Below are 27,182 nucleotides of genomic sequence, written 5' to 3'. Positions count from 1 at the left end.
AATAGACAAATTTACTATTACCTTGAGGAACTTCAACATCCCTCTGCTAACAATTGATAGAACAGCTAGACAGAAAATCAGCTGGAGCACAACAGAATTCAACAACACCAACCAGCAGGATATGATTGACATTTACAGAAAATTTCACCCGATGGCAGCAGAATGCATGTCTTTTCCAAGAACCCATGAACAACATGCAAGGTGGACTACATCCGGAGCCATGAAACCACCCTCAGCTGCACGTGGTCACACACGCCTGTAATCCCAGCACTCAGGAGGCTGAGGCAGGAGGATCACTGAGAGTTAGAGACCAGCCTGGGCTATCAAGTGAGCTCAAGGCCAGCCTGGACTGCATAGCAAGAGCCTGTTTCAAAAAGACAAAAACAAAACAAAACAACCCTTAGTTCTGTGCAAGGAATTGAAATAACACAAAATGAGTTTGTTTTCTGACTACAATGGAAGCAAAGTAGAAATCAGTAGCAGGAAAATAAAAAAAGTGAAAATTCCAAATGTTTGAAAACCAAACAGTGCCTGGTAAATAATCCATGGGCCAAAGAGGGTGCCTTGAGAGAAATTATAAAACACAATGAAATGAATGAAAATTTTAAAATGACATATAAAATTTGTGAGATACCACTAAAATATTGATGAGAGGGAAATTTACAGCAGTAAAAGCTAAGAAAGAATGACAAGAAGAGAGACAGAGATGGAGGGAGGAAGTTGGAGAGTTCAAGGCCAGCCTTCCTACAGAGTGAGATGCTGTCTCATAAAGGAAAAAAAAAAGATAAATAAAAACTAAAACTCCCTCAAAAGAAACACTCAATCCCAGATGATTTCACTGAAAGATTCTCCTAAACATCTAAGGAAGAACTAACATCATATCTGTACAATCTCTTACAGAAAAAATAAAAGGAGGAGACAATTCCCAACTTATTTTAGCATCCTGACATTACCTACAGGTCAAAATTAGATAAATAGAGTACAAAACAAACTAGCAAAAAACTACAGACCAATGTCCTTTATTAGTATAGATGCAAAACAATGAGCCGTGCGTCAGCAAACAGGCCAGGTGTGGTGGCACGTGGCTGTGATCCCAGCACTTGGGGAGGCAGAGAGGGGAGGATCACAAGTTCAGGCCCAGCCTGGCAATTTAGTGAGATGCTGTCTCAAATAAAAAAATAAAAAGGTCTTGAATGTAGCTGCATGGGAAGGCCCTAGGATCAATTCCCAGTATTCCAAAACTATTTTTTTTTTTAATTTTTAAAAGTCAGAAAATACAAATAGGCAGCATATGAAAATAAGTACATGGAATGCCTAAATGGAGTTCATTTCAGCAATGCAAGGCTGGTTTCATATTTGCAAATCCATTAGTATAATCTACTGTATTAACAGACTAAAAAGAAAAAACATGGCATGATTATATTAGTTGATATAGAGAAAGCATTTGGCAAAATTCAATATCCATTCCTGACAAAATCTCTTAGGAAACTAATAATAGAAAGAAACTTAGCCAACTTGATAAAGAATATATAAAAATGTGTAGCTAATGTCATTTTAAAGTAGGGGACCAAATGCTTTTTCCTTAAAAGTCAGAAACAAGACAAAAATATACACTCTCATCACCACTATTCCAGGTAGTGTCAGGTAGAAGTCCTGAGCAGTGTAATAAGGCAGGAGAAAGCAAAGAAAGGCAAAGAGATTAAAAATATAGCCTCTACTTTCAGATGATATAAAAAATCCTAAGGAGTCTACAAAACTAAGTAAGCAAAAAAAAAAAAAAAAATAATAATAATAATAATAATAATTCCTTCCTAAAAGTAGCAAGTGGTGTGGGCCAGGGAGATGGCTCAGAGGAATAAGCGCTTCCCTGACAAGCGCAAGGGCCTGAGTTCAAACCCCGGTTCCAAAAAAAAAAAAAGAAAAAGAAAAAAAAAGTAGCAAGTGGACTCTGCAAGGCCATAAGTTATAAGATCAACATACAAAATTCAATTGTATTTCTATGCTCTGGAGAAAAACATGTGATACCAAAGTTAAAAATACAATAACAACTACAATCATTCCACAGAAATTAAAGACTTCACAACAAACCTAACAAACATGTAAAGAACTTGTGTGCCAAAAAGTACAGAACATTAATGAAAGAAATTAAGATCTATGGAAATGAAGAGTTATACCACATTCTTATTTTGGAAGACCCAGCAGAGTGAAGATATCATTTCTCCCCAAGAATTTTTCTTTCTTAAAATACATAAACAGAGGGCCAGCCAGATAGCTCAATGGACTAAAGCACCTGCTTAGGCAGAGTGCAGCGGCCAGGGTTTGATCCCCAGTGTGCCATGCCAGCCTCACTCCTGGGATGCTGAGATAGAGATTGAGACTGGGTGTGGCAGTTTGGGCCTATAATCCCAGCACTTTGGAGGCCAAAAACAGGAGAATCACTGTGAAACCAATCTACATAGTGAGACCTTATATAACCTGTAGACTCTTTCCTAAATTAAAAAATAAATACATGAAATAAAATAAAATATACATACATATTTTTATTAATGCATATTAATTTTGTAAAATACTGAGGTTCATTATGTCCTTTTCCTATATGCATATAACATACTTCAACCATATCCATCCCTCTCCTATCCCCAACCTGATATATAGGTTTAGTCGTTTCCATCAGAAATTCCAGGAGGAGGGGTCATAGTCATAGACAGCATTATTATAAAGGCTATATGAAAATACAAATAAACTAACAGCTACAGTGATTCTGAAGAAGAGGAAGATTGAAGGAGTCACTGTACCCGATCTGAAGGCTGTACAGTCTATGCCTGTGTAACCAAGACTATGACGTCCACAGAAAGGTGCATCAATCAGTGGGACGGAGTAGAGCACCCTAAAGCTGGCCCACACAAATGTCCCACTGATGTGACAAAGGGGAAAGAAAGACCACAGCACTACAGGCACGAGACATCCACCAGCAAGAGAAAGGACAGTGTCTCACAGTTCTACAGAAAATAGCACAAGGCAGATCGCTCATTAAATGTGCAATGTAAAATTATAAAACAGTTAGGAAAAAAAGAGGACAAAGGCTTTGACATCTGGGCCTAAGCAGAGTTCTGACACCGGATGCTAAAAGTACTATACATAAAAAAGAAAAATCTAACCAATAAATTTTGTTAAACTCAAAAAAGAAAAAAAGAAAAGAAAAGAAAAATTGATAATTTGGACCTCAAAAAAATTACAATTTTTGACATGGGGGAACACTGTTACAAAGATGGAAAGACAAGTAACAGGCAGATTGAAACTGTCCTACCAGTTTGGTTTGAAACTGCCTCATTGCTATTTGTTTCTCAATAAAATTATGGGGGAAAAAAGTTACAGGCAGGGAGGAATTTTTTGTGAACCAATAAAGGAGTATTTATCTAGAATGCATAGCAACTCTCAGATTTCATAATACAAAACAGCACACCGAACAACCCAAGTAGAGAATGGGCAAGCAGATAAAATAATATCTCACCAAAGATGATTAATAAATAGTAAATGAGCACATGAAAAGATAGTCAATGTATTGGTCACTAGGGAAACAGAAATTAAAACGACAACGGAATACTGCAACACACCTATCAGAAAGACGAAAATAAAAAACAGCGACACATCAAATGCGGATGAGAAGGCAGAAAAATGGGTCCTGTGCGCGCTGCTGCTGGGCATGTCCGATGGCACAGCAGCTCTAGAAAGCAAGTTAGCAGGTTCCTTAGAGACTGAGCATGCAACTATTGTGTGACCCACTTCATTGTGGGCAGAAATGAAAACTAATGTTCCCACCAAAACCTATACGTAGATGTCCAAGGTGTCCTTAGGTCTAGTACCCCCAAACTGGAAACTATTCAGATGTCCCTCAGTGGGTAAAGAGGTAAAGAACTGCTGTAATCACACCACGGAGGACTACTCAGAAATGAGAAGGAGTGGGTTATTGACACATGTGACAACCTGAACGCATGTCTAGTGAATTGGGCTGAATAAGAAAAGCCAGATCCAGCAGCCATACAAATCGTCTGACTTCCACTGATGAAACAACAGTAAATTACAGAAATAGAGAACAAATCTGTAAGTACCAGGAGCTAAACAAGGGTTAAGTTGAAGGAAGGTGACAAAAGGCCACAGATGGACCTTTCCTTGGCTCCTGTGTCCTGACCTCACAGCGCAGTGTGTGTCGATGTGTGCTGGTTGGAACAGCGTACTATAGTTTTGCAGGATGCCTCCGCTGGAGATCAACAGAAACGTGTGAGCGCTGTCTGTGTGATTTCTGACTTCCAGATACATTTAACTTGGTTTAAATAAAGCAGGACCCAAGAACCACAAAGCATCCTTTTTTCTGGTTCCAACCATCCTTTCAAACGGCCGAGGCTCTCAAGAGCTCAAAAGCTCTCAGGCTGTGCGAGCTGGGGAGAGGGTGCCGGCTGCTGAGGCGGGAGACACAACAAAGCGCATCCTGCTGCCTCCTGCCTGGAATACCACTGCACTGCGTCCCATCTGGGAGATGAGGGCCCGAGAGAGGGGAAGGAGAGGGAAAGTGGAGAAGACAGGTGTCTGGTGGGCACACATGCAGGGCGCATGGGATGTGGACAGCAGGCATAGAAAAACACAGTTCAGAGTTCCTGAGGTCAGGAAGGGATCGCCTGCAGGCCCACGTGCAGGCCACTGCCTCTGGCCACCTAACAATGCCTATCCAGCAGGTGCCAAATTTCCAGTTCACCAGATTTTTCCAGGGAGGTTGTGAGTCTTGGGCAAAGCGTCCCCAGAGAGCTTCCCCAGATTTAATAAGAGCTAATACGAGTGTACACTCTCCGGGCGCCAGGCCCCAGGCCATCTGCTTAGCGGCCATGCCCTCGGCCTGCCCACAGGCAGGCTGTTACCCCCATGCCACAGACCGGGAAGCCAAGCACACGGGACACTGAGGACCAGGGCATGGCCAGGCTCCTCGCTGTCGGAACCTCCTGGTCCCTGAAGGGCCCCACACTTCTCCTGGGGGAGGCAGGGCCCCCGTCCTCCCCAAAGAAAGGAAGTCTCATTCAGCCAGGAGCTGGGGAGATATTTTGGGGCCAATTAAATCAGAGAGGCTGTTACTGCTCATGTGTAATTGGTTTTAAAACCAACAGGCTTGCCTTGCTCTGGATGGCAGGATTTAAACAGCCGAGCACCCCCATACCAAGTGGTTCCTGTAAGCCGTGACCATAGCGTCTGCAGCTGCTGTCCCTTCTCTCCTCGGAAGCAGCAGCTGAGCTCTAATTGGCTGCTGGGGATAAATATTTACGGGGCTGTGTAAACAGAGAGCATCTGCCCACGTGGTCTGTTCACAGGGTCTCTTCGCAGAGCCCAGGAAAGCCAGCAGGCTTGGGGGCCTCTCCAAGCTGGCCATCCTTTTCCTACAAATTGACAAGTGCTGCCGTCTTCCAGACTCAGGGCCGAACGTCTAATTAAATTTCCAGACCAGGATAACGGTGTTAGCTCCTTCTGGGTTCAGGAAGGCCACGGATTCACAGCTCAATGGGAAGGGAGGTCCTGAGAGATGTGTCTCCCCCCCCCCCGGGGCGGGGGCACTGCAAACCTCAGGCAGGAAGCCGGAGTGCTGGCTTCTCCACCAATCTCCTCAAAGGTTGGACTGCTGGGCCCAGGGTATGTAGACTCCACCTGTGCTCAAGGGAGCAAGATTTCCATCTCAAGGGGATCTCAAAAACCAAAGACCCTGGGGGCAATGCCTCAAGGATGGCTGGATGCTTGAACCACAAGTGTCTAAGCAAGTTGGTCCCAACCTGGTTGCAAGGGAAACTGTAAGGATGCCTTAAAAATAGATTCCTTGGCCCCTCTCCCAACCCCTGGAAAATCACTGGGCCCATAGTCTGTCCTGTCTTTAAAGGAATGCTCTAGATGATACGGACATCATGAGCCAACCCCTGTCTGCAGCCAGGGCTGAGTCATGCTGCCCTCTAACCACCGGTGCTGTGACCAGCTGGGACCCCCAGGACTCTGTCGGAAATGGTGCTTTCACCTGTACCCCTTGGCACTGTGGCCCCTAGGGGGACAGTGGGTGATATGGACACCAACAGTGATGCTCTCTGGGTGAGAAGCTCCCAGGGAGCCGTAGGAGGCAGACAGGCTCTGCAGCAGGCAGCCCTGTGTGCTTCAGTATGCTGTGCCACCCCCATTGCCCCCGATCTCCACAGGTTTCTCTACTCGCGTCAGGGCAGAGAGCCAGCGGGCAGCCCAAGAGCTCTCAGGAAGGGGTATCTGGGCTGGGGCTGGTGGATGGGCTGGCACTGTGTCTCTGGGGAGAATGTGGATACATGAAGGTCATCAGACAGGAACAGGCCTCCCCAGGGGTGAGAGGAGCTTGCTTTGGCCAAGTCCTCCTGCTGGACAGCACCCAGGTCCTAGGGAAGGAAGATGGGAGGATGGGAAGCCAGGGTGATGTTAGTGCACCCATTCTGTGGTGTTAACTCAGGTACTGCTATGGGCCAGATGGAGCCCAGGCCCTGTGACTACTGCTAGCCCCAGCTTGGAGTGGTTTCCCTGGAGCTAAGGCCTAGAAGGGATGTCGCTGGCAATGTCCACTGTACCTCCTGCCCTTTCCCCCATCATCTCCCTGAGCTCTGTACCACCTGCCTTGTGCCCTTGTACCTGCCAACTGCCTGCACCGCCAACTCCTCTGCAAGAGCTCCTCTGAGTGTGTGCTGCTGCAGCCCAGCCCCTGTAGTCCTCTTGGGACAGTTTTTCTTCACAGTAAAGCAGCCCTGGCCCAAGTCTGTAGGGGGCTCCTCTGCCCTATTCCCACTCCCAAGCAATTCCTCCTTCCTCACCCCTTCCCTTTGCATGTGCAGCCCCTCAACTTTGACCCGCATGGGCACTGACACCTGCTGCATAGCACCAGCCCCTACATCACTGCCCATGAAGCTCTCTTTGTAACCCACCAACTTGTCTTTGCTGTTCTGAAGCCAGGAGCTGCCAGAGGCTAGGATCCTCCACACATTTCCATCATACCTGGAGCCCGGATTTTGATCCTCCCCACAAGGATGGTTTCTTGCTCTCTGCGTAGCCATTGCCCCCCACCCCACTGCCAGCCCGTTTGATGCTCCCTCCACTGAATGCCTTCCTGGCCCTGTCTACACCCCTGTGCCTGCCTGTCCAGCTGGAGGCACTTCTTGGGTCCTCACGCTCTTCCGTAAGCTGCACGTTTTCTTGCTCCATTAACACCCAAATGTCTCAACAGCTGCCCACCCTGGCCAGCTCTGCACATTGAGGGTCTCGTGGGCAGTTTCTTCTTCTGCTGGGCCAGCCTCTCCACACATGGCCACTCTTCCTCTGTCCTGCTCCTTCCAGCCCAATGCCTGCAACCCGGCCTGCCCCGTCCCTCAGTCAGCCCTGGACAGCAGCCCTTGCGTGGCCACCCCTGCCACTATCCATCTGGTTGCTGTGGCTTCTAGCTTTCTTTGGTTCCATGAACTGCTGTTCTCATCCCTTCTGCATTTCTCTCTCCCTGACCCCAGGACCCTGCTCTCCTATTTCCAGATGATCTCACTCGAGCTCATGACTCAAATGTCATTTGGGTGCTGATAGCTCTCGGATTTATGTCTGTACTGGCCTCTCTCTGAGCCCAACACATAGATCTAGCCCAACACCACTCCATGGGGCACACATCAGACACACTGCACCTACTCCCCGCCTGTCCCCCAGCTCCCCAAACTGTGCCCTGACCACTCGGTGGCCTAATCAAACCCAAGCAGTCTCTCTCACTCCTTTTTGCTTCCCAAGGCTTTGAGCTGCACTCAGATCCACCTGCGCCTCCCCACCCTGCTCACAACTCTGCCCACACTGCCATTGTCTTCCACTCTGAAACAGAAACATTCAGCAGGGGTGACCCTTTGTCCTCTCCATGGATGGGGGGAGGGGACCTCTCCCTGGAGGAGTGGGTCAGTCAGCAGTGCTAATTGGATCAGTCTGCTTGCCCAGGGGGGCAATGTGCTTTCTCCTTTCCCTCAGAAATAGCTCTTCCATTCAGACATCAGCTCGAGAGCCATTAACAAATTAATTCCGATAAGTGCAGCCCAAGCACTCAGACCTCCAGGCGATCCCGGTCAGTGTCACGGGCCTGGCCTGCTAATAAAGTGGAAAGCAGGCTGGAAACAGGCGATTATTTTGATGCCTGCCACATCCCTGGAGGGGCAAGGCTGGGGATGTGATTTCACTGCCATCCCCTGTGGGAATTAACTCACCCTCTCACGGTAGGCAATTAATCCCAACACAGTGCTCTGATCCAAAACAGAGTCCACATACACCGCCTGGTGGCCCCTGTAGTGCTCTGTTTAGAAACGTATTCAGCAGGTGCCCAATAATTGGATGAAAGCCCAGTTTGTTGGTAACAAGGAAGCATATCCATGGCCATCCTCTAATTCACTCTTCATCCTTTTATCTAATGAATGCAACTCTGCAGCTGCTGCAGTTGCACAGGGGAGTTGGAAGACGATCAGGCCTGGCCTGCAGCTCAGCGGCAGGTGCTTCCCCAGCACAGGGAGTTCCAACCCCAGCAGCAGAAAAGTCCAACCACACAGATATGGCCCTGAACTTTGAATTCATGTTCATCAAACACATGTGGGCAAAGCTGTTCTCAGAATGCTAGTGACATATGGCCAAGGTGGTGGTGGCCAATGTGAAGGACTGTGCCAGGAGGCAAGGGTCATGAGCCCTTCAAGATGGGAAGGAGGAGCTCCTAGAGATAGAGACCTCAAAGAGCGTCAGACAGTGAGCAGCCAGGATGTTCCTCCTGGCCACCTTTACTGGCAGCCACTCTCCTGTAGTCCCCAGGCAGTGACAAACACAACCAGGCAGAGTGGTGGCCTTACTTACATTTGTCTATCTGCCTGGATGACACCCTGTGCCTGCTCTAGCTCCTCACTCCTGACACAGGTCTTCTCCCCTCTTTGAAGTCCTGGAGCACTGATGCAGCACCCAAGGTGTCTACTGCCTTATACAGGTAAATGTGGCACTTGGGTCCCCTACCCATACCCACTAGCCTGAGCCTGCACCGGGATGCTTAGGGTGGGGCCTGTCTCCTGTCACCTCAACCCCGGGCCCACCAGAGTCTTCAGTGTAGATGCAGGCTGGGCAAGTAGCTGCCTGACCTGCTGCCATACCTAGGGACAGATGAGGCCTCCTAGAACCCTGCTTCTCATTGTGGACAGGAAAGGAAGGTGCTCTATTTTGTTCCAACGTGGGCTGACTTTCATCTGAAGAGCAGTTTCCAGAGGATCTGGAAACATTTTAAGGCTGTTACCAGCTTTCTTTCTTTTTTTTTTTTTTTTTGGCAGAACCAGGGATTGGACTCAGGCCCTTGCTCTTGCCAGGAAAGCGCTTATTCCCCTGAGCCATCTCCCCGGGCCCTACTTTTTAAAAAAATTTTTTTCAGCTTTCTTTTGAGAGTGTGTGGAGGCTTTCATAGGACCAGAGGGCAATGTAAGGATAAGGATGGGTTTGAAGAGAAATAAATCAGGACAATAAATCAGGGGGAAGGAGACCAGAGACCCTCCCAGAGCTGGGTCCTCCCTGAAGCACCATCCAACTACACTCCTAGTGAATCTAATCTCTAAAAGAGCACAGGCAGCCAATCAGTAAATCATAGCCAGTACCGCATGAGACTATCCTTTCTCCCACTCAAAACCTCTTTCCAGCTTCCTGACAGCAACACAGTTCTAGTGCTGCTCAGCCTCACCAGAAAGCTAGTATCACCCCAACACCAGGAGCATATAACAGGGACCTCCAGTTCAGGGCGCCTCACGGTCATCCTGAGCAGGGCAGATGAGAGGGAACCAATGAGCGCTGACCTTTCACGAGGGTTGTCCTAGCCTCTGCCCACTCGCTCCTCCCGTCTGACGTCAGCAGGCCAATGGGAGGCAAGCGTTCATCCTCATTGGAAGCCATCTTGACAATCTTTCTCAACTGGGTGAACAGATCCCCCTCACTGAGACGGCGGAAGTTGATGACCACATCCAAGACAAAGAACTGCAGGAATACAGATCAACAGTCACTTGGGACAGCTAACTGAGGCCACAGGCTTTAAGTGAGCCTTCTGAGAGAGCCTGGGCCAGGGGATGCTTGGGTTCCACCCTCCCAGGGTGTTTGGGGTTCTGAGTTACCCCAGTTTGGAGAGCAGCTCAGTGCTATTGATTGTGCTGGATTCCACACTGCCCTCTCAGAGAAGGCCAGGTTAAACTTAGCCCCCATCCCCCAAAACAAAACACATGACAACAAAAAAACAGGCTGTATGGCTCCTAGGTTGTGTGAATCTATTGTGTTTGGGGCACTGAGGTCAGAATTGCCACAACCACTGTTAGAGGGTAGTGTCTTTCAAATGGAAAATGTGCATATGTGCAGGCTGCTCAGCAGTTTCACTACACATGCAGAGCATTGCCTGAGGAATAGGGAGACACCCTATGTCCTGGAGCCATGTGAAGGAATGCATGCCTGACTGCCTATTTGTGTTAGCATAGTACTAGCAAAACTTCCTTCTAGGTGGGGAAAAGCCCCACAGAACATTGACTACTCATGGAAAGTCATGTCCTCAACCAGTGCAGAAAGGACCAAGATGACTTGGGAACTGTTATGTGACATATAAAGCTGATCCACAAGGAGGGTTGGGCCTCCAACCCATGGGTGAGTGGAGAGAAAAACAAGCCAGCAGACAAGGTGCAGAGCAAGATTGCAAACCAATGTGCAAAACTCTCTGTGCATCCATGTGCACATGTATGTGCCCGCACTTGCTCTGCCTGTGAGCTGCTTGGCACTGACATTCTGCAGCTCCTCAGGCCATGAAAGCACAAGGTCCTCAGCAGCTGGTGGACAGCAATCCCTGCACTACTCTGTGTAGTATCCATGGTAGGACGGGAGCAGGAGCCTGGAGGTCCTAGAATTGGGGCATTGGGACTGCACCCTATAGGGTATAGGGGTGCTGATTTGGACTTTCTAGTGAAGAGGAGAAAGGTTTCCTTGTGTGGGTGCTGCTGCGTGTCAGGGTCTGCCTGTGGAAAGTCGTCATGGCCACCCTCAGAAGCCAGACTGCCACTGAGTCCCAAGTTACTGGATGTGTGGGAAGCGAGCTCATGGAGAACACACTGGAACAGCATGGGGCAGGGGAGAGGGGTCCTGAAAGGGTTTAGTGAAAAGCACCAAAACCATTAAACACTCCCAAAATTAAGCAAAAAAAAAAAAAAAAAAAAGCTTTTTATCAGATGTAATATTTTGTGAAGCCTCAACAAACAGAATACATGAGGCAGCAGGTACTGATAGGGGTCAGGATCCCACGCAGGGCTCTTCCCAGCTCCATGGGACCCGTCTGAAGACTGACTTGGCAAGACCCTGGGGTGCTGGCCAAGTCTGGGACCTCACCATTCCTGTCCACCAAAGGGAGACCAATGGGTCCCCTGCATGTCTCTATGAAATTTCAATGGGATGAATGAGGGTAAATGAATGAGACCCCTTGTGGCTTTTGTCCATTAGCCCTTAGCACTGTCTGTATGTCTACCTGTCTGTGTGTCTTTGTATGGTCTCTAGGAAGTTCAGAGTTCAGCTACTACAGAAATGGTTTGATGAGCAGGTGGAAGCTGAGGGCATGCTGGGCTCCCCGGCCAACCTGATCTGGCTCCTGGGGCTGAAATGTGGGCCAGGCAGGGAGAAGGATTCTTTAATAGTGACCAGCCCCTTCCTAGCCAAGAGAACAGGAAGTAAAGGGGCCACTGTACCCCAACTCATCATGTGACTCTGGGAGGTGGCTGGGCACCTTCAGGGCAGGAATGGATGAGCACATCTGGCACCACTGGCTCCATGCCCTCCACAAGCAAGAAGGTACAGTAGCTCCAAAGGGCTGCTTACCTGGTTGCAGCAGGCCACAATGACATGCTCAGGCTCTGGCATGATGCTGCTCTTCTGGGCTACCAGCGTGTCTTGGGTATGGCCAGGGAGCCGGTAGGAGGAAAAGAGCCCATGGTACTGCTTCATACAGAGGGGCTGCCCCTTGAGCTGGCCTGTGGCACAATCTGTGGGGATGGAGTGGCTGGAGAAGGGGAGGAGAGGCAGGCAGCCATGAGAGGTGGAGGGAGAAAGGAGACATTAGCATTGGTTCTATCATAACTTGGGGAGTGGAGGATAAAACCGAGGTCCGTGCCTGTCAAGGAGGTGCTCTACCATGAAGCACAGGATCATCATTGTGCTGTGACTTGATTAACAAACACAGGACACCAAGCTCAGACCTGCTTTACAATGTCAGCTGCAGCATTCAATCCTCCATGCTGGAAAGTAGAAGAACACCCTATTTCTGTGACCCACAGAGACCTTCAAGGTTTTCCCAAATGTCCCCTACTCTACCCTCACCTGGCTCATGCACTGCACATGCAAATGCACCTGATATCAGGCCTCAGTGCCCTTGCTTATGCTGATCTTTGCTGGGTATGCTTTTTCCTCTACTGTGAACTCTACTACTGTGCTTCCTCTCCCTCTAGAGCCTATTCCTTGTTATGTCTTCCAGAAGTCTTCTCTGAGTCCAAGGCAGAACATTCTCTTTCTCCTGTGGTCTCTGCATGACTGTGTCTGTCATTCTCCCTCCCTTCCATCCACATATCCACCCTTCATCCAACCATCAATTATCTATCTGTTCACCCGTATTGGTCCAGTCAACCAGACACCCTGCATCTGTCCATTCACTGTCCAGCTACCCACTCACCATTATGCATTTACTATCCATATACCTATCTATCCACCATCCATCCATGTATGTACTATTGTCTATCCACCACCCAAGCATCTAGCATGCATCCATCCATCCATTCATCATTCATCCACCATCCATCCACTCATTCACCAAGTCACCTCTCAAGTCACTATCCATCTGTTTAGCTACCATCCATCGATCCATCTCCTACACATCCAGCTACCTGTCCATCCATCCATCCATCCACCCATCCATCCATCCATCCATCCATCCATCCATCCATCCATCCATCCATTTACCTACCTACCCATCCATCTATCCACCATCCATCCACCCACTCACTATGCATCCATTCAATCAGTTACCACTCACTCATTCATCAATTCATCCAGCCATTCACCACTTCCCACCCAGCCATCCATCCTCTCGCCCTCTCAGAAGCCAACACATATTTGCAGAATACCTCTTATGTCAGGCACTATGTTAGGACTTGAGGATTTAGTGGCAGACAAAATTTGATTTTCCTGCCCTGATGGTGTGAGTCTTGGGGTGCATGGGTGGGGAGTAGACCACAAATAGTATAGTAAAGAGAATGTCAGCCAGCAGCACTGGGTGACTGGTGGGAGTGGGAGGAGATGGCCATGGGTGGGCATGATGAGTCCCTCTGACTGAGCTGATCCTGAAGGGTAAGGAGCTGTGTGAGAGTAGGCGGGGTGGAGTGTCCCATGCATTGCCTCTGATGCCCAAACCTCTTGGCTGACCCACAATAAGGTGAGTGGCAGAAACATGTGCAGTGATATGGTGGGAATAGCCTATCTATTACATCCCATAATAAACATGTGTTCTTGACTTTGGTGCCTTTATAACATTTTTATAGTAATTTTTTTTAAAAAATGGTCCTCCCCCAGAGCTAGTCTGAGAAGCACAGTTGAAGGCAGAGTGGACACAGGTGGGGTGGAAGCTGAGTGAAAAGGAGGCAGGAGAGGGGGCCAAGGCCAGTGCTAGTCCCCAGCAGCAGGGGTGGGGTTGGTTTGCTGTCTTGGTTCACTGAAAGCCCTTGGATTTAGCAGCCTTGCCTGAGGTCTACATGCCCACTGCTTCAGAGTCTGCATTCACATTCAGGTCTGCTGACCCATGGCCATTCTGTCCTCTGGATCTGGGGGCCCTGCCTTCCTCTCAGAGCAGCCATAGGCCCAAGCCACAGCCCAAGGCAGGCAGAGACAGGAGGCAGATCCAGTTGAGCACAACAGTCTCACTTTATTCTGCCTGCCTTTCTGACTTTCCCCCCTCCTCCTCTTCCTCCTCTTCCCGTTCCTCCTCCTTCTCTTTCTCCTTCCCCTCCTCCTCTTCCTCCTTCTCCTCTTCCTTCTCCTCATCCTCTCTCCACCTGGCCAGACCCATTCCCCTGTGGGTGCAGAAGGAGGGAGATTGGGGTGTTTCAAATGGCCAAGCATGGGCCAAGGAAGAGGGGCCCTTCCCGGTCAGGTCAGTGGGCTACCAGACATCCTGATGCTAAGCAGGAAGCAGGGGAAATTGGCTTTGTCACTGGGGCCAGGAAGGGGTAGGGGGAGAGGCAGGGTCCCTGACATCCTGAGCTCCCTAGCCGCACCATACAGAGCACTGGCCTTCCAGGATGGCCTCGCCTACCTGTCCAGCAGGGCCTTGTAGCTGAGCACGCCTGAGATGAGGCTGGCTGCAAACCTGCAGAGACAGACAGGCCCGAGCTGGCCTCCTCCAGCTCCCCTCCTCCCAGCCTCCCTCCCCTTTCCTCCTGCTTTTCTTCTTCCTCCTACCTTCATCCTCCTCTGTACTCTCTGCACTTATGCTCCAAGCACAGTCATCACCCACCATACTCCAAACACTCAAACTAATGGGATGTGGTTCCTGCTGCCACATCCTCCTGTGCTTTCTTGGGTTAAAACCGGTCCTTTGGTGAGAACCAGGGGGAGCAGCTAGCTCTTCAGGGACAGGGAACAAGAATCATCTGGAAGAGGTCTGGGGAAGGAGGAAGGAGGAGCCACAGGGAAAGACAGGGTGGCTATAAAGGCCAATCAGGAGCTGCACAGGGCAGGGCCCCTGGGGTTCTGGGAAACTCAGTATTTTGGGCAAAAGCCATCATTTACTCTGTAGTGGTTAATAAAAGGGAAAGTGCATGCCATGTTGGGAAGGGGCCCGGGGAGCTGCACAGGGAGCTGCATCCCTCCCCACCCATGGGCGATGACGCCTGGCTCCATGGTAGGGGCGACCCCCAGACACCCACTGGTTAGCTCTTCTCACATTCACCTATGCATAGCCAAGGAGCTGCCAGGCTGCCGGGGAGTAGGTGTAGGGACTCCTGGCTGGTGATCCTGCTGCTTTCCTTATACTGCTGTGGCCTGTCCCACTCAGGTCTGAGAGCGGAGCCCTGCCCACTCTGCTGGCCCATTCCACTCCCATCCGTTGCCATCATGGGTGCAGCCAGCCCAGCAGATGGTAGTGGGGACAGCTCCCCCACGGAGCCCTTGGTGCCTGGCTCTGGAGAGCAGCAGCGTATCCCAGTGACCCAAGGTCCTACCTGAGCTGGTCACTGGTGTCTTGAAAGGGCTGCAGGGTGAAGATGATGGCAGGGCTGGAGTTAACTGGCAGGGCCAGGCGGTTGTTGAGATACATGTCATTCAGCCAGTACTCAGATACCTGCAAGAGCACAGAAAGGGGCCCTGTCACCCAACAGCCACACCTCCAAAGTAGGGCACCTTACCAGTGGAGAACACCAGCCCCATCCTGAGCCCTGTGGGGGATCCTGTTCATGTATTCATTTCACATCACTGGGCTGTGGTTGTGCTCACCAGTCCTGCTGGTCATCTTGACCTACACCACCTCTTCCCCCATTGTTGTCCTGTCCCTCCACTGTCCCATGTCCCTCTTATTCCTGTCCCCCCAATGTCCCCATCCTCCATGCCTGTCCTCTCCTTTCCAGCCCTGTCTCTCATCCTGCTGCCCCTTAGTCTCACCTTGTCCACCCAACCCACATTACCCTTCTATCCCCATCTGTCCACCACCCTGCTCTCCCCCTCTGCTCCATCTGTGTTACCCACCTGTCCTTACCCAAAACCTTCCTGTTCCCTGTCTGTCTCCCCTCTGTCTCCTGCCCCTTTTCCTGGAGTCCCTGTCAGTGATTACCCAGTTGGCTGTTTTCTCCTGTCTCTCCAAAAGTTTCTGCTGCAGGGTCTCACCGAGGCCACCAGGGGCCCCAAACTGCTGCACGATGACCTGGCTCCTCCGGAACTGCTCCTCAGGCACCAGATGCTGCATGCTCCGCAGGTAGGTGGCCAGTGTCTGCTGCAGTGGGGGCACTGGCAGCTTGGGCAGCCCCTGGGGAGAGGGCACAGGCATTCACTATCCTTCTGCAGGGCCAGTGCCTGTCCCTGATGTGTGTTTCACCCTGTCCCATCCCTGCTCCCTAGCCTGGGGCCTGTAGTTAGGGGTCAGCTCAGGTGAATCATCAAATAAAGATGTCCCTGTTTTTTGTCACTGTTCTCACTATGCTTGGGGCCCAAGAGGGCACAATGTGCATAAGAAAAAGTGGCTGTTGGCATTCGACCTGCCTGGTTCCTGCCCAGCCCTGCTGCTGACCGTGGGCTTCTTCCCGTGTCAGAGCCGGTAGCCCTTAGCTTCACAAGGACCCTCCCAGGAAAGTGCTCCCACCCTAATGGACAGCTACATGAGTCCTGTTACTGACACTGCTAGTGGCTATCATTGCTCATTGAGGGAGAGGCTGGACAGTCCAGGCATGGGTCAGCACTGCCCTGGTGACAAATCAGCTCTGCCAGATGCCACATAGGGAGAGGCTGGCATCCCAAGCTCTTGCTCATGAAGCCAGGTAGGGTTTTTGGTCGCCTTGGGCAGGGAGCTCCCCAGGCTCCTCATCACAGGTCATGACCACTTCCACCAGAGAAGGCCACTGAGGGAACTCACTGAGGAAAACAACTGGCACCGAGCAGGCACGCTGAATGTTTTGCTCTAGCCTTATGTTCCAGAATAAATCTTAAGTCCTGAGACTAGTACAGTGAGGCTGGGGTTGGGAGAGCCCCACAGGTTCCTCCTGGTGGGCTCTGCACTCCTGGGTGGGCAACATTCATCTAGGGCCACTTACAGAGCCAGGGCAGGGACTTCCCTCATGTAAGGTAAGGAAACTGAGTTCCTGGTAACAAAAGTAGTCCCAACAGAAGACGTTCTGTTCATTTCTCTCTTTTGGGCCTTTCTCCACCTTTCTCTTGTCCCATTCCCCACATCTCCTTTCTTTCTCCTTCATTTGGCCCCTGACAGTAGGACTTTTCACATCACTGCTTAAGTTATACAACATTAGTCAGCATCGAGGTGTGTGCCTATAATCCCAGCACTTAGGAGGCTGAGGCAGGAGGTTCTCCATGAGTTTGAGGCCAGCCTGTCTACGTAGCCAGACCCATTGAAAAACAAAACAAAACAAAAACAAAATTGTACAACATTGGCAAACAGTGGGCTGCCTGTCTGCAAGGGCTGGTCGAGTCCCCCAGCGGCAGCAGAAGCCCCCTTTCCTGGCAGAGTGGAGGTCCTGCATCCTGGGTGCAGATGAGCAAGTGTGTGAGTGCATGCTGATGGCGGGTGACAGTCCCTGCCTGTCTGATCATGTCTCCATTGCTCTGGTAAGTGGGGGTGTCAGACCAGAAGAGGACAGATCTGGGCAGCATGCAGCCTACTCAGCACCCCCAGTGAGCCAGAGCTGCCCCTCCACTCACCCTTGTCTCTTCTCCTCATGAGTTTGAGGGGGTCTGTGAAGTCAGAGGATGAGCAGGCTTCAGAGGGACATGGCAGGAAAAGTCAAGCTCCATCACTCTGAAGCTAGGCAGGATGAGCAGGGGGTCACTCACCCGAGAGGAAGCATTGCCTATGACCAGTGGAGAAGATGGTGCCTGGTGTCCCAGGGCTGAGTGTGACAGCAGATGGGGAGAGCAGGGCTTGGCACCAGGAGGCAACCTCACCCTGAGTCACTGCACCATGCTCAGAGCCACTGGAGGTAGAACCAGGTTGGGAGGCAGTTCTCCCAGCCTTGGGATAAGCAAATGTGGCCGACAGCATATCCAGTGGCCCTGACCACTCTAGTACATGCAGGCTCAACCTGGGCACAGGTGACAGCTGAGGGTCAACCCTACTTTCCATCAAGCAGGTGGGGAAGAGAGGGCCCCAAAATTCACTCACAGGCTCCTCCTCCCTGCTAGGAGTTTTTGCAGCCACTTCATGGGGAACTTTTTCCAAAATGGGCATCTTGGTGACTCCTGATCCCAGGTAGCAGAGATGTCAACCTGGGGATAGAGAAGGTGAAGCATCAATGTGGGAGTCACCTGGCTCTGCCATGACCTTTGTCCCCACAGCCTGTCCCTGCCCAGAAGAGGCCACAGGCTGGCCCGAGTGTTTAGGAGCCTCAGTGCAGGCCTGTCCCCAGTCTCAGATCCCAGGACTGCAATGGGAAAGTGCTGGGTGCTGTGGCAAGCCTGATTGTCCCAGTGCAGCCCTGGAGGGGACCCAGCTGGCCCATTCTCTAAGCACCAGGAGCTACTAGCTTCATTCCTCCTGGGGCCAATTGATATGTGCTTGGTGGATTAAAATCTCTCCCCCACCCAATTAAGCTTCTTATAGATAGGACAAAGCTTATACAATTAATTTTTGCTCTCACTGCTTTTGCTGCTTTCCACAGCCATGAACTGTTGCCCCTCTGCTACGCCACCCTGCCTGGGAGTGAGCTGAGTATGGACTGAAACCTCCACAAATCTGAGCTAAATAAACCTTTCTTTCAAAAAAAAAAAAAAAAAAGCCTACATAATCAGTATACCATCTCTGGAGGCAGGCCTGGGACCTGGTATGGCATAAAGGGGGAAAGAAAGGCTTGTGGGCTCACGTAGAGAAATGCAGTGATGACTCTAGGCCCTCAAGGCCCTGAGCTCCAGGAAGCATCTGGGGTGGTGGGGAGGATCCTTGAACGTGCTGGACAGCTGTGACATGGGTAGGCTGCAAGCATAGGCACCATGAGAATGTGGAGGGGTGGTGGCCAGGACCTCTCAGAGCCACAAAGCAGCCTGGGGCCAGGCAGATCAATTTGGTATAGGGGCATAGAAAGAGTGAGCTAGGCCAAGAGGGCATAGGCCAGTTCTTAGGGCCGCGGGCTGCCACCTCTTCCCTTGAGGTCACCCTAAATCTAGGCCTACACTCAGGGCTTCCACCCACACAGCCTGTACTACTTCTTTCAAGAGTCCAAAACTGATGTTCATTAGTCCATCCCTCTACCACCACTGGTACCCGGAGGCAAGCATAACCCAGGTCCTGGGATATGGCTTAGCTGGCCCTAGGGCAGAGCATCTGGGCAGATGGCTGAACCAGGCCCAAGCAGAGTATGCAGGCACTGTCTGGCCCCACTGGGGAGAATACATGCTGCCCTTGTAGGTGAGGACAGGGGTGCAGCTGGCTGGGTAGTCCTCAGGCCCAGCTAAGCCTAGAAATAGATGGTGGGATGCCTCTGACTATAGAGAAGGGGACATGGCTGGGTGCAGTGTGGTCCACAGGACAAGGTCAAGTCAGCAAAGGCCCTACAGGTGGTGCAGCCTGTGCCTTCTCTGGCTCTGGCTGGCTCTGAGGCCTGAAAGAGAATGCCAGGCAGGTGTCAAGGACCCCATCCGGATGGCTTCCTGGATAGCTTCCTGTGCTAGCCCCTCTTCTTCCTTGGCTCTTCAGCCCACACCTCAGAGCAATGTCTGCTTTGCCATCTGTCTGCCTGATGTGTCTCCCCAGAAGGCCACTGGGAGGGGTCTCAACTATCCCCTGGAGGTCCAGCACCAGTCTGGTTGTGTACCACAGCCGACTCCAGCCTCTGCCACTCCCCCAACCCTCCCCAGTCTGGACAGAGCTGGGTGCTCATGGCTGCTTAGGGGCTTGAGATGAGACCCACAGTTCCTCCCATCCAGCAGAAGAAATGCAGACCTCGGTGCTTCTAGGTGATGGAAAACCGAGTGTGAGTCCGCAGTCCTGATGGCCAAGCCTCTCCCAGCCCAGACACCCAAGCTGCTGAGTCCTGACGCCCCCGACGGCCAACGGACCTGGCTGCCAAGGATTCAGACACTACCCTTTGCTATACCCCAGAAAGTCGGTGCCTGGACACAGTCCCAGCTCCCTGCCCACCCAGCCCTCTCACCTGCTCTCCTGCGCTCCTCTGTCTCTGTTGCCGCTGTCCCGCACCAAGCAGACTGGGGTGGGGGTGTGAGCCGGGATCAGGGGGCGGCGCATCAGTAGCGCAGAGTGGGGGCACTGCGTGGGGCTCCGTGGCTGCAGGACTGGCTGCCGGGGAGCGGCCGCGCCTCTCTTTCCTCCTCCCTCCCATTGCTCTTTTTCCCTCCCTCCCCTGCCTCCTCCCTTCTTTCTCTCCTCCACTGTCCTCCATTTGAAAACCCCACCCGAGATCCCGCCCCAGCCCTGGTACCTGTCCAGACCGCTTCCTGGCACTCTTGGGCATCCACAGTGGACTCCAGGCCTGGGACCGGGACCAGGGTGCAGAGCACTGTCCTGTCCCTGCTCCTTGCCTCCAGCTCAGCTTCCCTGGTTCTTGGGATTCCCAACCTCTGGGATCCCCAGACCTAGGATCCCCTGCCTCATGATCCCCAAGCTGCTACCTATGCAGAACCCTGATGAATGTTGAGGTCCAGGAAACCATTGCCACCCACAGCCTGGCTCAAACCCTCCTTTCCAAAGAATACAAAAAGAATCAGCTTATTGATCCATACCCTCTTCCTCTCTATTCTACCTTCCATCCTCTGGTGCTTAGGGTGGGATTTGGGAGCAGGGAACACAGACGTGGGCCCACCCTGATGACATACAGGGTGCTGCTCAGGGACTGTGATAGAGGGCAGACACTCTTGAGACAAAGATGCCACCATTGACAGCCCCTAGACGTGCACACAGATGACTCACAGACTGACTCCACTCTCCCGACACAGCCAGACTAGCAGACACCAAAGGTGTCCCTAATCCTGGGCATCTTCTTGCTGGAGTTGCCAGACTAGCGGGACTGGTGGGGTTGCCAGGCTGAGGGTGTCCCCCACCTGAGGGTCCCCTTCTCCCAGGCCGGGAACCCAGGATAAGAAACCTTCCTGATGCTTCCACTGAGGTCGGGGTGGGGCTGAGGGCTGGCACCAGGCTCCTCCTGTCTTCTGTCCAGCCCTCCTGACCTGGCCATTGCTCCAAGATCAGAGCCCGGCGCTAGAACAAGCATTTGGCTTCCTGAGGTCATGGCCTGAAAGATGGGCCCTGTGTTTCTTCTGTGGCGCACAGCTTGTTCCTGCTCCTTTCTGGCAGGCTGGAAGGTCCGGCGCGATGCCGGGCTGGAAGGGAAGCGCAGCAGGGACTCCCCAGCGCTAAGGCGGGTTCTGGGCGTGTCGTCAAAGGGCAGACCGGCGCACAAAGTCTCAGGCTCCCCCAGGCGGCACCCCGGGGCGCTGCTCTGGGGAAGAGGGACTGTCTCTGGCTGAGGGGAACGTGTGCAGTAAGGGGTCTGTGGTGAGAGCCCCTGTGAGGTTTGTTTTATTTGCACCGCTTTCCAGGCAGCAAAATGTTTGCTGTTCGCCAGTGTTTGCTGGACAGGCCCGGCCAGGACTCAGAGACCACTCACCCTCCCTTCTGCCCTGCTCTGAGCAGGCCTCCCACCCCCAGCAGTAAAGAGACTCGGCTTCCTCGGACAGACACAGTTTATTAATTCGTCCCGAGGCACCGCGGTGCGACACGAGTTTGGCACTGGAAGGAATGCAAGGGAGGATAGACAGACGCAGCCGCTCTACCCAGGGAAGATTTTTGGTTGGCCCGCACACTGCTTCTCTTCTTCCCGGGGCTTAATGGCTTCAGGGTCTCCAAGGCTCTACATACATGCCCCATGGGGGGGAATAGGGAGTGGCCCCGGAGAAGGGCTCTGGGAGAGTGAAGACAGGACTGAGGAGGGGCTGCGTGCTCGCGGGAGGGGCCCTGAGCCTGAGTTGGGGCCAGCAGTGAAGCCACCTGTACCCGAGGGGGAGGAAGGGGGTCTGGAGAGGCAGCAGGTCCTAGCTGCGGGTGTAGTAGCGGGGGTAGTCGTCCTCGCACCCGTCCAAAGGCCCGGGAGGGCTGCTGGGCCCGCCGTCCTCACTAGGTGCAGGGCGCTCCCTCAGTCGCACAGCGTCGTACAGGCCCTGCGGTGGCTCGTCCAGCAGCACATCCCGCTCCGAGCGGGAGCGCGTGAGGAGGCCCACGTTGCGCAGGAGCAGCAGGACGGGAGCGTAGAGCAGGTTGGCGAGGCCCATCCCCAGGCTGAGCTGTTCAAAGCCGAGCGAATGCACGATGTGACCGGCCACTATGGGCCCCAGGGCATACGCCACCGAGTAGGAGATGTCAGCGATGGCGTAGACACTGCCGTACACAGAGACGTGCCTCACGTCCACCAGGAAGGCAAGTGTGGGCAGCAGCGCCGTGTCGACCAGCGCGATGCCAAAGCAGAGGCCGCAGAGCGAGACCACTAGCGGCGCGAAGGAGCGGCAGGCGGGCACGAGGCAGGAGCTGGCGCCGATCACCGCCAGCCCGAGCGCGCCATAGAGCCACTGCAGGTGGGGGTAGCGAGCCGCTAGGCGCACGGTGAGGTAGACGCCCAAAACGTGCGGCACAAAGGCCGGCAGCCAGACCATGCCCATTTCCCACTCGGACGCCGCCATCGTGTGCTTCATCCACGTGGCGATGGTGGGCTCCAGGAAGGCTAGAGGTATATTGCAGGTGGTAAGTGCGCCTGCCACCACGGCGATGTAGGGGTCCAGCATGAGACGGTGTATGGGTGTGCCCACTGGCAGGTTGGCCCGCGCTCTGGCAGCGGCCGAGAAGGGCTTGGCCACCACCAGCAACAGGAGCGCGTCGAGGAGCGACACTACCGCGAGGACCAGGAAAGGCACGCGCTTGCCGGCAAACTGGTAGAGGATGCCCCCGAAGGGAGGGGCCACCAGGCTTCCAAAGCTGATGAAGGCCAGGGCCAGCCCCAAAGCGCGGCTGCGCTCGGGCTCCTCGGGGTACTTGTCCGCGATCATGGCAATGCCGGACGTGTCGGCGAAAGCCGAGCCCAGGCCCTGAAGGCTGCGAGCGGCGAAGAGTGTGGCGTAGTCCTCAGCGAATGCGAAAAGGGCCGTGGAGGCGAACATGACGCCCAGCCCGATGAGCAGCGGCACGTCGTAGCTCATGCGGTCGATGAAGGGCCCACTCAGGGGGTTCACTAGCAGCTGCAGGATAGCCTTGGAGGCGAACAGCACCCCAATCTTCACGTCCTCGCTCTCTGTGGGGTAGCGGGGTCGCAGGGATGACCAGGCCGGGCCCACAGCCGTCGGGGGCACCGAGGCATTGGTCACTGAGGCATTGGCCGCTGTGGGGGGTGGTGGGGTGAGTGTCCAGCTTTCGGTACCCGGGATGGCGCTGTCGCTGCTGCCGCGCATGTGGGCGATATAGTCCGGCACGATGGGCACGATGACCATGTACAGCATGTTGTCCAGCAGCAGTGCCACACACACGATGACCAGCACCAGGCGCCGCTGCCGCCGGGGCTCCTTCAGCGCTGCGCCCACAGCCTCCGACAACTTGGCCGCAGCCGCCCGGGCCTGACCCGCAGGCGCCTCGGGCTCCATGCCTCCAGCGCTGTGTTCCTGTGCAACCGCCTCCACCAGGGTTGAGCGGACGCCCCGCAGTGCAGAGACGGGGAGCCCGGGGGCGCGGTCCTCCCGCGCAGCGCCCCCTGCGCCTCAGGTGGCGGTGGAGCTCATGTCCGGCGCGCAAGCAAAGACAAGAACTCGCGCGGCGAGGCGCCGCCGCTACTGTGGGCCGATCCGGGGCCCGGGGCGCAGCAGCCAGGGAGGTGGTGCGTAGAGGGGAGGGTACCCGGGACTAGGTGCGCGGGACAGCTTGCCGCTGCGCGTCCGCTGCTCGCCAGGCCGCCGCACTCCCCTCCCTCTCTCCGGCTCCTGCCTCCGCCGCCGCTGCCGCCGCCTCTTTTTTTCCCCCTTCCACTTGGGGCTGTGACGCGGCGAGTCCCGGCCCCCGAGTGATGCCCGGCCACTTGCGTCGCTCATGCTAATGCGACGTCGGCGGGGCGGGGGCGGGGGCGGGGCGCGGCCGGGCGGGGGTCCGCGCCCTTGAGGCACCCGGGCTGGGAGCCCAAGGAAGGAGTATGGGTGCGGAAGAGTCCTGGGGTAGCAGCTGGGGATAGGCGCGGCGTGGGCGGAGCCGGCGCTTAGTTCCCCCAGCTCTGGACTAGCAGGGACTGCGCCCACTCTTCTCCCATTGAGAAAAGGGGCGCGGCGGCCGGGTCCCCACGACCCCGCGGGGAGGGCGCAGCGCGGCTCGAGATCTCCGCCTGAGCTTGGATCTGGGCGCACAGCGGGCAGGGCGCCCCCGAGGTGAGCCGCGCCGCGTCCATCTGTGCTCTCAGCTGGCGTGCAGAGCCGAGACCCGAGGGCCACTGAGCACTGACCCCCCAACCTCCTCCTGGCCCCGCCCTAGGCTCTTTCCAGCCCCGGGGAAGGGAGGGCTAGGCTCGGAGACTGTGGAGCCGACTCCCACTGGCCAGCCCTTAGGCGGAATGTCACCGCAGCTAATTCCGACTGTGAACCTGGAGGGACTGAGGCAGAGGTTGCCTCACCCAGTCGCGCTCAGCCTCCCGCACAGCCTAGGCGCCCCCACTGGACTCTCCCCACTTCCCGCTTTTCAGTGGGTGTCCCCTGTTCAGCCTACCCCCACTAACTCCTCCCAGGCCCTCTGCGCTTCAGCCCCTTGCCCCTGGGCTCTGGGAGCTTCCGCCCACTTTCTACCCTCCCTAACCCCTATCTTCCAAGCCGCCAGGCTTCGGAGCTGCCGAAGTGATGCTCTAGGATCCCTCCGGAGCCTATTAAGCCCGTGTGGGCGCCGCGACGTTCGCCGGCCAAGAGCCCTCTCTCCGCGGCCATCGGAGACAGGGGAAGGAGGCTCACCTTCCCAGAGTGCTTCTCCCCCAGTCCTCTTCTCAGCGCCAGGCTAAGCTGGCCAGGCTCAGCGCTAGGCCTGCCGCGTCCCCAGAAGAACTTTGGCCTGACCTGACAGGCACCAGAGCTACTGTGGAGTTCCAGTCCCTGAGCTGGCAGGAGGGCGGCTGGGAGCTAGTGGAGGTTGGGGGCTGATCCTGTTGTGATTACAAGTTGCCTCTCACCGGGGCCTGGACTCAACCGGATCTAGTAATATTAATTAGGTGGGGCTACGCCTTCCAACCGTGTCCAACCTGCCTCAGGCACCTGAGGCAGTCAAGGAAGGCAAGCTGTAGAGGCAGACAGACAGCAGGACCACTCCCTGCTCTGCCACTCACTCCACTAGCGTTTCTCCTCTCTATCCCTCCCTCAGTTCACCTGGAAAATGGAATAATAACAGCACCTATCTCTTAGCGTGCATGCTAGGCTCAGAGTAAAAGCAATGCAAACACTTGCTAGTGTTCTTGTCATAAAATGTGTTGTCTTATCCTCTTGTTTCAGCTGAGGGTCTGGTGTAACGCAGATGAAAAGACATGCACCTGACTGCCTGGCTGGTCCCACTGGCTAGGTGGGCACTGTGATTCCAGGCTGTGCCAGAGCCGGTGGAAGGCGGAGGGCATGAAGGAGCTGATTTAGGTCCCTGCTCCAGCTATAGGAGGAGGTGACGGAGGACAGGGTGTCAGGGTGAGCAGCATCAGCCTTGCCCTCTAATGCTCACACTCCACCTTCCAGGCACCCCAGAAAGGCTCTGCCACGTGTGCACTACAGAGCCCAAACTCCCTGTCCCAAGAAGCCCAACCAGGGTCAGGCCTGGCTCTGGATCGCCTTGATCATAGCTCCCTTCAGGGCCCCAGTCCCAGACTTTGTCCAGCAAGCAGTTAGATGAGAGCCCTCACCACAGCTTCCAGACAGAAGGCCCCTGCAGAGGGCTCCTTAGATTGGGAAAGTTATATTATTTGATTTATTGGGTGCACACAAGACCTGTGACTCATCCTACACCACCATCCCCAAGCTGGCCCCACTTATGTCACCTGTCTGGCTCTTCAGTCATTTAGGTTTAAGACCAATGAGGTCCTTGGCTGTCTCATTATGAGGCTTTCCAAGGGGTAGCTTCCTGGAGCAGTGTCATTTGTGCCTACTTTTGTCTGATTAAAAGCAAGAAGCAGGAAAGGACTTGAGATAGAAAGTTTGTTTTTTGTGGTTGAAGAACAGTGGGCTCTTCAAGAAGAGAAATGTTCCCAGTGTTGCCCAGGTGCAGACACCTTCTCCACTTCTCTGTCCCACATAATACAGGTCCATTCCTGAGCATGGAGCCATGTCATCTTCTCAGGGCTCTAGGTTCACTCCATCGCTGTTGCTGTAAGGCAGGAAGTGGTCTCATTTATTAAGTCATTTCTATGTGCCGGGGCAGTGTGGGAGCTACTTTTCTCCACCTTACCCCCCACATCCTGGTACACCCCTAAGTCAGCAGGAAACCAGGTGTGGAGAATTTGGGTCAGTGGCCTGAGATCTCTGCAGCAAAGCCTGGATTTAAACCCAGGCCATGGGACCTCCCATTCCTGCACCTCATTATGCCCTCTCTGATCCTTCTGCAAAGTGATATTCTGGGGTAGAATAAGGAAGAGAAGCAGGTGAGGACCTGTAAGAGAAGGAAGGTGCTAGACTGAATCCCTCAGGGAGGGACACTAGGCTTCATTCCTCAGCTTCCATATCATAGGCATCCTCCTTCCATCTTTAGCCTCAAGGACTGGCATGCAGAAGTCACAAGTAGGTGAGGACTTCCTTCAGCAAAGGCTCAGCAAAATGGCTCTCTGAGCCTAGGAAAGACACAGAGCTTTATTTCCTGGGCTCTGGGCTGTCTGAGCTGTCCATGGTGCTGACCTGTCTCAGACATGCTACCTTGCCTCCAAGGGTGTCTTTCTGTGTCTGTGGCATACTCTTCCCTTGAACTCTGTTGAACTCTAGGGAATTTTTTATGTAAGCATAACTTATGGGACAAAAGGAACTTCTTGTCCAACCCCATAGGACAAAATAGAAGCTTTTATCTCTCCTTCCTCCACTGAGCACCTCAACTGTTGTTACCTGTCACATATCTGGTGCCTGAAGTAAGTTAAATGGAAAGGAAAGAATAGCTAATTATTGGACACATAGAAGTGCTTAGGTGAGCCAGACACTGTTCTATGTATTTTGCAGATATTAACTCATTTCATCCTCTCACCAACCTTCATATCACCCATTATAGTCAGGGATGCTAAGTGAGGTGATTTAGCTGCAGTCACAGAGCTGGAAAGTGCCACAGTCTTATTCTAATGCAAGTGACCTAGCTCCGGCTCCAGCTCTCAGTCACTATGCCATCTGCCTGCAGGAAGCCTGTAATAACA

At 53.4% G+C, this 27,182-nt stretch overlaps 2 protein-coding genes across 2 annotated transcripts in view; both read right to left on the bottom strand.

Moving 5' to 3' along the window:
- Chat (choline O-acetyltransferase) overlaps window positions 1-18,060 on the bottom strand; it is a 38,603-nt gene extending 20,543 nt beyond the window's left edge. Inside the window, exons 1-6 of the mRNA XM_004646967.2 lie at window positions 17,963-18,060; window positions 15,908-16,099; window positions 15,303-15,421; window positions 14,396-14,449; window positions 11,914-12,094; window positions 9,870-10,047 (exon numbers count right to left, since the gene is read on the bottom strand). Of these exons, the coding sequence (XP_004647024.1) occupies window positions 9,870-10,047; window positions 11,914-12,094; window positions 14,396-14,449; window positions 15,303-15,421; window positions 15,908-16,099; window positions 17,963-18,028 (790 nt within the window). The 5' untranslated portion in view covers window positions 18,029-18,060. The remainder of the gene's footprint in view (window positions 1-9,869; window positions 10,048-11,913; window positions 12,095-14,395; window positions 14,450-15,302; window positions 15,422-15,907; window positions 16,100-17,962) is intronic.
- A 3,425-nt stretch (window positions 18,061-21,485) lies between these two features.
- Window positions 21,486-23,850, bottom strand: Slc18a3 (solute carrier family 18 member A3). Its single transcript, XM_004646966.2, has one exon. It carries the CDS (start codon window positions 23,431-23,433, stop codon window positions 21,841-21,843), a length of 1,593 nt encoding a protein of 530 aa, XP_004647023.1. The 5' UTR covers window positions 23,434-23,850; the 3' UTR covers window positions 21,486-21,840.
- Between the last annotated feature and the right edge of the window lie 3,332 nt (window positions 23,851-27,182).

The sequence above is a fragment of the Octodon degus genome, unplaced genomic scaffold, assembly GCF_000260255.1.
Source record: "Octodon degus isolate 3935 unplaced genomic scaffold, OctDeg1.0 scaffold00285, whole genome shotgun sequence".
In the NCBI taxonomy this organism is placed as follows: domain Eukaryota; kingdom Metazoa; phylum Chordata; class Mammalia; order Rodentia; family Octodontidae; genus Octodon; species Octodon degus.
The sequence above is the reverse complement of the archived record's forward strand: the minus strand, read 5'-3'. Positions and strand labels throughout refer to the sequence as shown.